The sequence below is a fragment of the Ctenocephalides felis genome, unplaced genomic scaffold, assembly GCF_003426905.1.
Source record: "Ctenocephalides felis isolate EL2017-DRISC unplaced genomic scaffold, ASM342690v1 CF-g0.4_SCAFFOLD_01492, whole genome shotgun sequence".
NCBI classification, from domain to species: domain Eukaryota; kingdom Metazoa; phylum Arthropoda; class Insecta; order Siphonaptera; family Pulicidae; genus Ctenocephalides; species Ctenocephalides felis.
The window spans coordinates 1,084,200-1,099,256 of record NW_020537646.1 but is presented as its reverse complement, the minus strand read 5'-3'; the positions used below and the strand labels follow the sequence as shown (position 1 = coordinate 1,099,256).

At 29.9% G+C, this 15,057-nt stretch overlaps 1 protein-coding gene across 1 annotated transcript in view; it reads right to left on the bottom strand.

Annotated features, from left to right (window-relative positions):
* Window positions 1–324: 324 nt before the first annotated feature.
* The window catches only part of LOC113370175 (retinal guanylyl cyclase 2-like), a 105,025-nt gene continuing 90,292 nt past the window's right edge, over window positions 325–15,057 (bottom strand). Inside the window, 13 exon segments of the mRNA XM_026610848.1 lie at window positions 325–471; window positions 512–608; window positions 610–655; window positions 724–837; window positions 935–1,098; window positions 2,092–2,262; window positions 2,846–2,945; window positions 3,419–3,590; window positions 4,342–4,534; window positions 6,054–6,194; window positions 6,783–6,954; window positions 9,279–9,449; window positions 13,574–13,733. Of these exon segments, the coding sequence (XP_026466633.1) occupies window positions 325–471; window positions 512–608; window positions 610–655; window positions 724–837; window positions 935–1,098; window positions 2,092–2,262; window positions 2,846–2,945; window positions 3,419–3,590; window positions 4,342–4,534; window positions 6,054–6,194; window positions 6,783–6,954; window positions 9,279–9,449; window positions 13,574–13,733 (1,848 nt within the window).

Below are 15,057 nucleotides of genomic sequence, written 5' to 3'. Positions count from 1 at the left end.
CCAATTGTAAATTTAATTAAATTACAACAACCTTATTTTATATAAAAATTATTTACAAATTAGGTGAACTATAGCTGATTGATTTTTAAGCATAAAAGAGCAGAAAAAATAAAAATTGACAAAAAAATTAATTGTCTGTAACATTTATCTATGATGATCCCAAAAGTATCAATCAAATTAAATTTAACATTAACTGCGCCATTTATTTTACAGGAGATACGTTAGAAAATGTCTGAACTGTCCCCACAATTATTCCATGTAATGCAACGTTATATAATGAATAAATATTTGTTAAAACATTTTTAAATGCATGTTATACTAATTTTAATGCAACGCCAAAGCGTCTACACTTAGTGATACAGCATTTTTTGGTATAGTGCTGACTTTCGGTGATTTTAATGGTAATTCTTCTATTTTCTCCAAATCATTTGCAGCACCGGCTGAATTTTGTTTGTGCAAAGGTGCTCTGACCTGTAAATTATCGCTTGTCGAGGTTAACATGGCTCCTCACTCTATCTAAACTAAATTGTCTTTTTAGAAACCTTAATCGATGATCGCATGATTTTGAATTTGTTGGTTGACTAAGATTACTATCACTAGGGCTCAAACCGATAATGGTTGTATGGCGAGCTGAGATCATGCTCCTCTATTACATCTGCATGCATGCCTGATTTACTAAAACTTTTTCTAGGTTCAAAGAAAAGGTTTGCTCCTAATTCATACGTCGAAGAAGTTTTTTATGGTAACTTGTTCCACTTGCATCTTGAGAGCAAGAGAGATGGGCTTGCCTCTTATCTGGACTTCTGAGATTTTCAATTGCTTCTGGATCGCTCACATCTATGAGAAATTCGAGTTCTTGTATAAATCATGTTTAGCAAAATAAGTATCTATTTGGTTTTGAGTTTCTTGAAAATTTCAACATCAAAAGTATAACGATCTCTTTGTTGTGTTCCGTAGTGTTTTTCGTAACAAGACTTTGACGGTGTTCCAGGATCGCTAGCTGATTCAAGAGAACGCCTTTGAAATGAATGTGTTGTCATGCTACTTCTAGCTGGAAGCGATGTTTCTGACGCAGTTATGATAATATTTTCATTTACTCTGAAAAATATACTTGTAAGTAGTTACACGCGCAAAGTGAAATTAAAGTCTTAATAAAGAAATAACACACAATTGAAAATAAACTTACCCTTTCATCGGCCTATCCAGAAAGCATAAAAATTAAACAAAACATATAATAACTAATGTCTTGATATCAGTAATTTTAAAGTACATAAAAATATCCGATCTGTGTTTTTAGAATTTCGTATTTTATATATAATTCTTACCTAATATTTTTTCTCTACAAAAATTATCTGATAATATTTTTTTATTTAATATGGTATAACTTATTATTCAATTTTTTGCACCAATGCCCGGAAAGGCCTATTTTCACTTGGAAATGACGATTTTTAAACTTGTATAGATCATATAACTGTCAGTCACATAATAAAATACTGTATTATTTAAGATGACCATACACCCCGGATTGGCCGGGACAGTCCCGATTTTCGCCTTGTATCCGGCTTTATCTAAAAGCAATATTTGTTCCGGTTTTAGGTGTTTTGTCCCGGATTTTTAAAAATGTTTGATTGCCAATATATTTTTAAATATATTTCAACTAGAAAATTTGCACAGAAAAAATGTGAGTATAAGATTTTAGCTCATCAACACCCCCCCTCTTTCCCCGCTCTCACACACACATTCTAAACCGTCTCAGATTTTATGGGAAAAAATATGGTCACCTTGTATTATTTCATTCCTTGCATCAGCGATATACATAAAAATAATCAAATCCCACCCAAATTATAATAGAAAAATAACTCAACTTGTAAAGTGTCTTTATACCTTAAATTGTTAACATTAATTAGCGTTAATCAGCGATATACATAAAAAAATCTTATCCCACACAAAATTATAATAGAAAATAACTCAACTTTTAAAAATGTCTTCATACCTTAAATTGTTAAGGTAGTCGAAAACTTCAACACAGGAAGTATGAAGTATGAAATATTCTTTCATTCAGAATAAAATTTCACAATCAAATTAACATACCCAAGAGTGGGAGGTGTAGGAAGAGGTTTATCGAATCCATGTTTGCCTAGGAGCCAGTGCGTGGTCATGACCCCTTTGCCTTTGACTTCGGTGGAACCTCTCGCCTCTAAAACGTATCCACCGGCTTGCTCTAAATAGTCCCGAGTGGCTTGCGATAAATGGATTCTCCAGGTGCCCCTGATATAGTTTTATAAAAATGTAGTATGAACACAACGTCAATCTTCAATATTTAAACATTAAGCAAAGGCATATATATTAAACAAAACAAAATTACATTAATTTCAAATTTTTAGCCGATAAACCACTTTTCGTAGGCCCATATTATCTAAGCAAGTTTTTAAGACCATGATCTCTACCATCATTCAAAGTTCCATAAACATTTTTTTTAATTAGATACCCAACTCCGGTCGTTCGAACATTTTTTAAATTTTTCACATGGGTTCAAGATTTTTGGCTAAATCGTGGACAAAAAAATTGCATTTTTCAACTTTTTCAATTCCTCATTAAGTTATATCTGAATTTTAGGAGTTGGTGTAGCCGATTATGAGGAATCGTTGGCGAATCCTCATACACCTTCGTAGTTCTTTTAATTAGGAGTGTCAAACTGTTCTGAATAATTTAGAACGTCTTCATATACATATATAAAATTTTTAGAGATTAAATATGAATTATTTATATGCTGGTAATTTTATAAAAAAGTACACTGCACTATATATATATATATATATATATATATATATATTTATTTATTTATTTCTTACCAGTTGATTCCATTCTAGAAGCTGTATTGACTGTGTCGCCAAATAAACAATATCTCGGCATCGTTAGCCCAACTACACCCGCACAACAAGGTCCTAAAATATAGAAATATATAATTAACAACGTGTACCTAAAAATCACGAGAAATAAAGTACAAATATTGAAAAATTAGATGTAAAAACATTCTAAGATTTACTCAATTAATATACATATTTTTTCTACAATGTTTCCAAAAGTTTCATATACACTGTACTATATATTCATTTATCATAACCCAACAAGTTTTGTAATAAATCTGTTAAAATTTTGTATGAAGTTATTTTATGGAATAAAATGCGCAATTGCTACAAAAATGATCTCAAGAAATATGTTTAACAGATAATTTTTGACAAAAATTTTAGAAGTGATTTTGTAGATCTTGGCACCCAGTATTGTCCTCACTGATGATTTAAACTTGTTTGTGGATTGTGGACCATCAATTACTGCATTTTTATGAATATCACTTCCGAGTATATTAATATATTTCTATGTGTAAATAAATTCTACTATAAGAATTTATTATCATTACCACTATGAAGTCCTATTCGTAATCTTAAAGGTGTCCCGGGCAAGTGTCTTATTTTGAAAGTCCCCGACTGGTGCAAAAGATCAAGTGCCATCGAAGCAATTTGCTCAGCATGATCCGGTGTTCGAGTCGGCAAGCCGCCTACGACCATGTATGCATCTCCTATTGTTTCGACCTAAAATCATAGATAGACTTAGAATCGACTAAAAATAAACACGAGTAGAAGTCTGAATGAATTATTGAGATAAAATTAATGAATTACGTTAAAATCAGACCATAAAGTAACTATATATATATATATATATATATATATATATATATCTACAATGATGAAGTAGCTGGCAGTTTTATTGAACGTAGTCAGATAATTATTCGTTTGAAATGTTTTCACAATATAGTTTATATTTGCTCAAAATCTAATTGGACCTTTGTGCCTCGCCCTGCTCTACATATATATACTTTTTATTAAATTTACTTTAATTCATCGAATGTTACTTGAAACTTTTCAAAAAGCAGGTCAAAGAAGAAATACTTGCGGGGTCAGCTAGTATATATATATATATATATATATATATATATATATATATATATATATTTTCAAATAAACAGTGAATTTTAAACTTGACTAAATCCTATATCTAATATTCAATAAATTCCAATGCAAAATTATTTTATTTTAATCTTTGAAGTACATGGAAACGATTTATATAAATGATTATAATTAGTGTATTCTAATAAAGACCATCACACTACACGTAATGAGCATAATGCGAAATCAAAATATTTACTATTAAATATTTCATGTACAAATTGCCAATATACCATCTATCACATTCAATCAACAGTATTTAATGTAATGTAATAGTCAATATTTGAAAAGCTATTAGATACTGCAATACCGCACGGAAATGTAATTAATTAATTACCTTGTACACATTATAAGCGTTAATGGTGGCATCAAAGCACGTGTAAAGGTCGTTCAGTAGATCCACAACTTGCACCGGACTGCAATGGGCGGCTATTGAGGTGAAACCCACGATGTCGCTGAAATAAATCGTCACTTCGGAAAACTCTTCAGGCTGAACGGCTAAACCGAGTTTCAGTTTCTCCGCGACGGAACTGGAAATAGAACAAAATCGCTTAATTTAATGATTGACCTTAGTTTGATTATAGGTCAGACTTCAGCAAACTTTTAGAATTTATTCTTGACTAATGTTATATTAAGTGACCTGCTCGAAGCGTTCTATCTTTATAGTAAGTGATCTCTTTAATATTTCATACCTTTTTACCTTTGTATCTTGTAATATTGAAATACAATCTCACTGCCGTCAGGTTAAATAAAGAAAATCAAATAAGCTAACCATCTGTGCAAGAATTGTTTATGTATCATTTATCGTTGCGCAAGATATCTACTTAATCTCTGTCGATCCGTATATCTAAATTTTTATTATATGCTCATATTCCAGAAACCATTTATGATTTTGTATTTAATCGCATGCAAATAGGATTATCAGAATAAACATTTTTGACTAAATGATATGCTATTCTACTAAATTTTGACTAATGGTTCAAATACTGGGCAATTTTTAAATAAGACATTTTTAACTTCCCGTAGGGTAAGTTATAGTAATCGCAAAAAAATCGAAAATGAAATTTTTTATATATACTTACGTTTCAAAGGTGTCTGAACATTTTGGCATTCCTTAGAAAAAATGTATGTATTCGTGTGTGTGCGGATACAAATTTTCGTCGACGATTTCGAGTACACGGATCAACCGATTTGAATAATTCAAAAAAACATTCGATTCGTATTGATAAGGAAAATTGCCGATAGTTTTTGGCGAAGGCAGGTCTAGCCGTTCCGACGATACGGCGCAAAAAGTCTCAAAAACGGTAACTCAGTTTTTAAGAAAACGGAGCGTCCGATTTTAATAATTCAAAAAACATTTTACTTATGTTGACAAGATGTAGAACTGATTAAATTTTTGGGTAGGCAGGTCTAGCTGTTAAGGACTCTTAATAAAAATAAGTTAAAAAAAATGGCTTTTGGCATTTATCAGATACTTATAGAGATTTTAATAATGTGTACACATTTTGTGTAATTTTTTTTGGGTTCCGTACCAAAAATTTTAATTACGGTAATCAAGAGATGGTCTTTCAAAGCCGACCAGTTTTAAGAATTCTAAAATCATAGTTTGGGAGATAGTTTAAAATCTTGAAAATATCGTGTAATTGTGCCATTATTTTTGGACTGTGGTCCCAGAAATGCTATTTACGGTTACGGATCCAAAGTTTAAATGAAAAAAGCAATAAAAGCTAAGCACATTAAAGTTATAACAATTTCACCAAAGCTGTAGATTGCACTTAAAAGCTCTATTTTCAAACAAAATGAAGTAATATTTTCACCCAGTTTCGGTTTGACGTTGAGTTCTGGGATACCCACAATATATATAAACTTTGCACTAATTCTACTATAGTGACGGTTCTAGTTATATATAAGAAAATTGGTACTACTGTAGAGCATTTTCGCAAGACTACTATTTGCAAGAATACAATGAATTTTGAAAAATAAAGATAATTTAATATAATTTTTAAGTACATTCTAGACATAAATAACATTTCACAATGAATGAGTTACCTCGGCAGCATCCTATTTAAGAGTTGCTCAGTTTTCTTTTTTTCTATGTCCAATTGTTCTGTTCTCTCGCGAATAAGATCTTCTAAATTATTACTATACTTTTCCAGCATTTGAAACATCGTGTCGACGAAGTTGACTTTCCTGTTAAGAAGTAAATTAATTATTATTCAACAGAGCAATAATTACATTATTTGAAAATATTAAATAATTAATAGGTTAAAATATTGTCATAAAAATATCAGTCTTCAAAACCGCTCTACGCTAACTCAATATCTAAATTTATTAAAATCATGCAGATAAATAAAATTCCACAAAATCCACTTAACTTTTAAACCCTCAACATAATGATACAAAATGTCATTAATGTGCCAGAAATCTAATTCCACAAACTAATTATTTTCTGAAAGAAAGCTTATTTAATATGTCTGAAAGCTTCAGCTACATTAAACAATAAAGTTTTGATAGGTCATTTCCAAGAAGCCATTATGAAAGTTTAGTCAAAGCATAAAAGTTTGTGATCCTTATCCAATATAAATAAACTTTGACATCTTTAATTCATGCTGTTTACTGTTGTGATTGTTTTGAGTTTTTGGGTATTAAAAATTTATACTTCAAGAAACACTCGCCCTAACACTGACAGTTGACCCATATTTCTGTTTTTTTTTATAAAATATATGATTGTTATGTTATATATATATATATATAAATTCTAAAAATGCTGTAACTTACCGTCCATGATTGAGTTTCTTAAACAGATCATAAACGGCGCAGAAGTCTGGACGCATTTCCGGCTGTTCTGCCCAACATTGACGCATTATGTTGATTGCTTCCGGCGGTGCTGCACCTTTCGAAACTGATGGACGAATCAACGGTGGTGGTTTTTTTACTTTTTCTATAATTTCTGAAGTTAAAATACGAATAATTAACTCAATGAATAGCCATGTATGAAAGGAATATTCATAACAAAAGTATTTAGTTTTATCGGTATTTTTTGGTTTTAAGCTCTTTTATTTAGTTTATAATACCAAGAATAAGATGTTTTGTTATTTTTCAGATAAATTCAATAGTGTTTTTTTATATAAGCTCTATAAAAGCCTACATGTGGGTGGAGTAAAAATGACCAACTAAAATATTTACACGGGCAAGTAAATAGAAAGGTAGATTAAGTTAAAAAAAGGCAATTTTAAAAGAGATAAATTAATAGTTATTCCATATCTTTTAATGGATATTTTTCCAAAATACTAGAACAAGCTTATATTTAAAAAAATGTGCTCATGAAATTTATATTTTGCATTGCTTAAATAATTTAGATATTATTTCGTTAAACCCATTCAAAATTAAAATTAAGAAATTATATCTGTTAGCCTGATGGCTATACCTTTCAACTCTGGCTATGAGATAAAAATAACCCCGGCGACAAATTTTAGAAAAATTGGTAAAACATTTTTATAATTAGGATATTCATTAGAAATTTAACTGAACAAAGTCCAATAGTTGTTTGATACATGCCATTTGTTGTGATGTTAGAAATACATATGTATTATAAAATCTCTAGATGTAGTTGGTTTGGTTTAGTCAGTATAAGCACTGAAATTAAAATTGGACCTTTGTACCCCGTCCTGCCCTACATATAGTATCATAACAGATCGTTTGAGTTACTCACTTATATTACAACATAATCCGCTTATGTACATTATGGTGCATTTTTCATAGCAGTAAATAATGCACTTACTGTTTAGTGATAATATTGTATAAGCTAACAGCTAGAGAGCTTAATTAACTCTGGATTCAATAATCCTCATGTTTACGAAACTTTAATAATAACTATGTAGCACTACTACAGCACTCTATATATCACAAAGTTAATTTAAAAATATTTGTTATTTATATACACAGAATCAATTAAAAAATTGAACTTGCGCAAAGATATATAGTTAATGGAAATAAAAAATAAATAAATATTGATTATATAGAAATTTTAATACTATTTGTAGTACTGACAATATTAATTTATTAAAATTCAAATTATGCAATCGATGCAATTTATAAAATTTACTAGAAAATTGAGATTCTAAAAATAGTTTAGCTTACTTATTTTAAATATTGATTTAATAAATATAAATCAATTAAAAAATTGAACTTGTGCAAAGATATATAGTTAATGAAAATAAAAATAAATATTGATTATATGGAAATTTTAATACTATTTGTAGTACTGACAAAATTAATTTATTAAAATTCAAATTATGCAATCGATGCAATTTATAAAATTTTCTATAAAATTGAGATTCTAAAAATAGTTCAGCTTACTTATTCTAAATATTGATTCAATAAATATAAACCAATTCAAGAAATTAGAGAACAAATTAGAATTAACACATAGCCGTTCATCTACTAACATCGTAAGATTAAAGATGACACCTGGTTACACATCTTTTGTCTTCGGTTTTAAAATAGTATCGTTGAAATCCATACTTTACTCGTTTTTGAGATAATTGCGGTGAACTTTTTTACTCATGAATCTTTAAGCTCCGGTTTACTCTATATAGTTCAAAGTGGTCCTGAATATGGACATTTTCGAATTTCCTTGCTCCCAAGGGCTCAAATGGTTTCAAATTGATAAAAAACAATTCTCTGAAAGTTTTAGCTCTTAATTTTGTCTTCTAGATAAAGCGCAATTCAATCAAACTTAGAATGGAAATAGCATGGAAAAAAATTTGAAAATTTAAAAAAAAATTTTGGGTATAACTTAGCGACAAATAAATTGAAAGTGAAAATTTCTGTATTTTTTTATTGAAAATTCGACGCTCTGCAAAATTTTTGAACATTTGTTCATGCTATTTTCATACAAAACTTTGATTGAATTGCGCTCTATCTAAAAGACAATGAGCTAAAACTTTCAGAGAATTTTTATCAATTTGAAACTATTTGAGCCTTTGGGAGCAAGAAAATTCGAAAATGTCCATATTAAGGACCACCCTAATTGTTGTTTTACTTAAATGTAATAAATTTTCATCAACATAACGGTGTCTATAATTTATCTTTTACATCGAATCCATAACCACGACAAAACAAAATATATTGTTATAGTTCATTAGTGAAATCTCCATAACCAAACATTTATTGCTGTATTAGGTCTCCGGTTAGTAGGCAGTCTCAGTCATTAATATTGCTAAAATCGAGTTGTGTAGCGTGTAAATACAATTAGGCAAATTTCGTACTCACCCTCGGGGGTTAACGACAGCATGCAGTAAGGTTCACCACGAACCACGACCTCCTGCATGATTATTCCGAAGCTAAACACGTCGCCTGGCTGCGTAGCCGGAGCCATACCTTTCTTCGAGCCCTTGTTGCCGGATAAAGCACGCAGGCCTTCCGGAGATGTCCATAAGAGTTCTGTAAAAAAAATTAACAAGAATAAATGATGGTGATAGACGTTGATGTTTTTAAAATAATTATTATTAAATTCAATTTCACAGTTGTTACGTGCAACCAATTTTTACATAAGTTTCACGATAAATGTAACATTTTATCTAATTAATTAAAATAATATTTTCAGACTCACTACACGTTTTGGCAAAGAAAATATTTGCTATAAATATAATTTTTGATAATATTCTTAGTTCTGCAATACTTATATATTTTTGACAATATTTATATTCTGCAATAATCATAATATTGAACATTTAAAAAAAATGTGTAATTTAAGATAATTACTTATTTTTAACTTCCCGTAGGGCAAGTTAAAGTAATCGCAAAAAAATCGAAAATAAAATTTTTTATACATCTTTACGTTTCAGGAGTTTTGAATATTTTGGCATACCTTAAAAATTGATGTATGTGTGTGTGTATGTGTGTTCGGATACAAATTTTCGTCGACGATTTTGGAAACACGGATGAAGCAATTTGAATAATTCAAAAAACATTCGATTCCTATTGATAAGGAGACGTGCTGATTAGTTTTTGGTAAAGGCAGATTTAGCCGTTCCGAAAATATGGGGCAAAAAGTGCCAAAAACGGTTACTCAGTTTTTAAGAGAACGGAGCGTCCGATTTTAATAGTTCAAAAAACATTTTAAACTTAACTTGTATTAAGAAGATGAAGAACTGATCAAATTTTTATGAGGGCAGGTCTAGCGGTTTCGGAGATCTAATAAAAAAACTAAAAAAAATGACATCTGGCGGTCAAAAATGATCATTAGACATATGCACATCAAATTACCAAATGTTTTATAGAGATTTTAACAGAAAGTTTAAATTTTGTTTACATTCCTATGGGTTCCATACCAATGCTTATCCGTTAGACAGCGGCGCGGCGCCTACGCGCTTCGAAATTTCGTCTCTATGCAGTTAAAGCAGTACCATTGCTTTTAAAAAAAGTTCAGAATTTCCAAAATATTTGAAAATAAATTTTTCTTCAAAAAGTCTTTTTTCTAAAAAAAAAGTAAATTTTTGTCAAAAATTTATAGTTTCTCAAAAATCTTATTTTTTCAGAGTATTTTTTTTTTTCAAAAATCTTTTAAAAAAAAAAATAGTTTTTGGTACGGGATGTTCCAGCAATTTGCCTTAAGGCACGATGTCATGCGCCCCACTAGTTGACAATATTCTTAGTACTGCAATAATCACAATATTTAAAAAAAAATTACTTATTACTTACTTATTTTAATTTTTTAATTCAACGTCAAACAAGTTTTTGGTAACGTTTCCGAATTTTTCCTTAATTATAAAATTGTAAAAAAAAATGGATAAAATTAGCTCATGTTTGTTTTGCTTCATTAGTATTTAATCTTCAAGTTAATTAATAGTTTTTTGCACTATTGGACGCGTTGGGTAAGACGAACCACAATTTTATTTAATAAAATAAAAAAGTAAATATTGAATAATGTATTGTGTTACTCTTACATATAAAGAAACCAATAAGTTTAAAGGCGATTCACTTCCATTTAATGTAAAAAAAAATACCAATCAAAAATTTGAAAACGGTCATTTGAACCGTACTACTACCGGACGCGAATTTTAATAACTTTGAACTCAATATTTTGTTACACGAAAATTATTGACAAATGCGATTTTTTTTCAGCCATTGTACATGCTTCTGATTATAATTGTTTTATATTTATTTATCCATTATCAATTCCATCCTCCTTGCTTCAAAAACCTATCCTTTCAAGATATTTACCTACGCAAATAAGATTGAACAAAAAATAAACCCTTTGGAAATACGTTTTAGTCTCCTTAATGATTCGAGAGCTTCTCTTCTCTTAATTATCGAATTAGTTTTCATATACATAATGAAGCTACTAAATCACTAATTAATGAATTTGTTCCGCTATTTATAGGGATTTAATACTTCATCGTGATAAATGAAATCATTTATCACTTGCAAATAGGGATGAAGTAAATTACTAATACATTGAGTAGAAATAGTAAAATTTCATTTGAAAAGAGTCATAAATTTGAGCACAGAAGACCTTCTCTTTGAGAAACACATTTGTACTGCGTTTTCTCCTTTCATGGTCATACAAGGAAAAATACTATAAGCAAATTAAAAATTTAAATAACAATACGACACGAGTCGTGAAATGAATTTTATTTTGCTACATGTATAGAATGTTTTCAAGTATTTATATGTGACTAGATATTGTGTTTGACACTGATGAGATGCTCCAGACTTCATTGTGCAATTCAAAGTATTTCTATAGTAAATAAACATATTCAATATTCGCATATCACTAACAAACTATTTGGTCCTTGTTACGCGCATTAACAATGCACCCACTTTGGGTACTAAAGGGGCTGCCGAAGCCCTTTGTCTAACATAAGGAAACCTGGTAACTATGCGCTGTGCATATTGCATAGTTCTAGTTGTCATGGGAGCAACTTTGCCGTGATAATTATAGCGCCACAGTTACGACAATAAACCAGAATTTCCACCCTTTGAACTACTGAATCTGACAATACCATAATTTCATTCCTCTCGGGGGTTGCTATCATTTACTTGAGGTTCATGCATTTGATAGAAAAATCGATACTGGATTATTATTATTTAGTGTTAGATGATATTGTAGGGCAATATCTGTTACCAATACTCGGTTTTAATTTAGGCGCAACAATATTTAGATTTCGAATAATAATAAATCAGTTATAAACAAAAAAGTAGGGCAAATACTAAATATTCCAAATAACACGCTACAAATTTCTTGACATCTTATAAAGAATATTTTCCAATCATTTCAATTGCTCTTCTGTTGTTTTAGGCTTGGTCTGCCTACAGCTTTTATGTCATCATATATGTCTTCATTTATTCAAAACAAATATTTTTTTTAGATAGGTCAAGTCTAATTTGATTTTGCGTATGACGGTGCGTATAAACATGTGAAATGTCAGCAACAACCATGCCCATATAATGCAAAATTTAATTAATTTTATCAAAATATGGTCTGCATCAGCTTTATCTTGTGCTTTGCCATCAGCGTGGGTGCACTAAATTTTGTTAATTATGTGGAAACTGCTTTACTACTGAAGATAAAAAACTTCATAGAAAATGCATTGCAGTAATTTGAATAAAAGCATTATTATGCACAGACATATAATAAGTTATAAAAAGAATCTTATGAACTGGGTAGATTACTTAACTACACGACATTTTCAACAAAGTTTGATATTATATTTAAATATATCACAATTTTTCTAATATATATGTTAAAAACGGTATATGATAAAAGGTAAAGCCAATGTTAACTGGAGCTATCAATATCATATTTTCACAACACAGGTATGAAGGACGTGATATTATTTTGAGGAAAAATTAATTATCACCTATGTATTACAAAAAAGATGAATTATATGAAGGTTGCTCTATATGCCATAAACATGTTTACAAAATCTGACACCCTCATTTGTCCAGTATAAATATTTTTCTAACGACGTGACATATGATTAATGGTACGTAGAACAACTGCGCAAAACTCAGTCATTAATATGAAATCATAAGGTTATTTGCAGGGAATGACCTTAATTGCAATGTGTTCTAGATTTCAAATTTAATTGATTTTGAATGAGATCGTTAGATTCCATATCACGTTTGGAACGTCATGGATTGTGGTTACTTTTGGAGTTTGTGCAAATTGATTTCACACGTCATTCAGATATATTCTCATATATATATATATATATATACATATATATATATATATATATATATATATATATATATATATATATATATATTAGATGGTAGAGTCTTGGATTTGTAAATATTTTATAGAGCTTCGAACAAAGAATCCAAAAAGTATTGAAAAAAAGTTTTTCAAAAAACTATTACTTTATTTATTTATTGTCGTGACTAGGTACGTTCCATCTTCAGAACATCTGTCAAGAAACATGATCTTGATAAGATTTATGCAAATAATATGTTTAAGAAAAGCAGAAGATAATGGTTTTTTTATATATAAAATGAATAAAATTGTGGAAAGAACTAGTGGTGTATAAATAAATATGTGAATGAAATAAACAACTTACCTCTTGCTGATTTTTGGGGCGGTACTATTCCTTGGGCCTCATAGAAAGACGGAAGCCCGTAGTCTGTGATCTTCAAGACCCATCGAGCGTCTATGACGCAATTGCGCGACGTCAAAGCGCCGTGCGCTCTCAGGGGCGACGAATGCAAGTAACGCATACCCTTGTAAAGAAAATAAAAAACTTATATCGCGTTATAAATTATTTGCATATTTTATTATTTTAATATAAACTTTATTTTGCGATAGACACAGCAACCACATATTTGATCTATGAGCACAGCATGAAGCATATATATACACATTAAAATCAATTGTTTTGCTGCTCGATGTATAAAATGTAATAACTACTTGTATTTGAAAATCAGTATGAATATATTAATTGGATTTCGGCAAATGTATTTTTTTTAAATATATACATGATCATTGAAATGTGATTATGGATAGTAATCTACGTAGACGAAGATCCGATACACAGTACATAGTAGAGATGGGTAACTCACTCCGGAGTTTTCACTCCGATACAATTCCTCCCTCGGAGTGAATACGAGTGGAGATGTCTCATCCAATTTGTCATATCCGACTTCCCTAAACTGGTACTAAATCTGTTACTGCGTTTTTGCTTTGGGAAGAAAGCTGTCGCTTTCTCGTCTCACAGGCAGTTTTATGACCTTTTAGGTATTCGTTTTTTTTCAGAAAATACAAAAATATTACTTCAAAGATACAGAACAATGAAATTGTGTTCATGTGTGAATAGCTCCAATGTATAATTTATTGAATAGTAAGGAGTCATATTTCGAACTACGACAATCTTTGGCCGTGAATGACGGCGATCAGGAATATACATACCGAAAAATACGCGAAACAAAATACATTTAATATGGTTTTTCCTTAGCCTGAAATAACAGTACTTTACAGTGCAAAATATATCAGTGACGTCAATAGTATTTAAGCGTCGATCCGGCTTCGGATATAATAAGCCCATCTCTAGTACATAGGTTGTAAAATGATTTATTTTCTGAAAGAATGAATATATATGCACCATATATGTTCGTCTGCTTTACTGTCAGAAAAATACAGTATACAAATTCAAACCTGAATTTTACTGATATTACGAAACATGTTTCATGTAAATTGAAAACGTACACACACATAAACAAAAACATTTTGAAAAAGTATATTTGATTATAAAATAACTGGGTTGGGGTCACCAATTATAGACTGTTGTGTTGTTTATATGAATAAAAAAATATACTTTGATTTGATTCAATATTTACATATGTTACGCGTTATAGAAACACTTAGATAGTGAAGTTAAATTTTGTATTTGTTTTTTTTTTTGTGTTTAGTAATTCATCTACAAAGACATCTTAGTTCTATTTCTATTTTATATTACATTTTCTTTTATTTAAGTTGAATTTGAATTTTAATTTATAACAACTGCATTTTGAATTATTTACCTGACATCCCTCCCTCCATGCATAATTT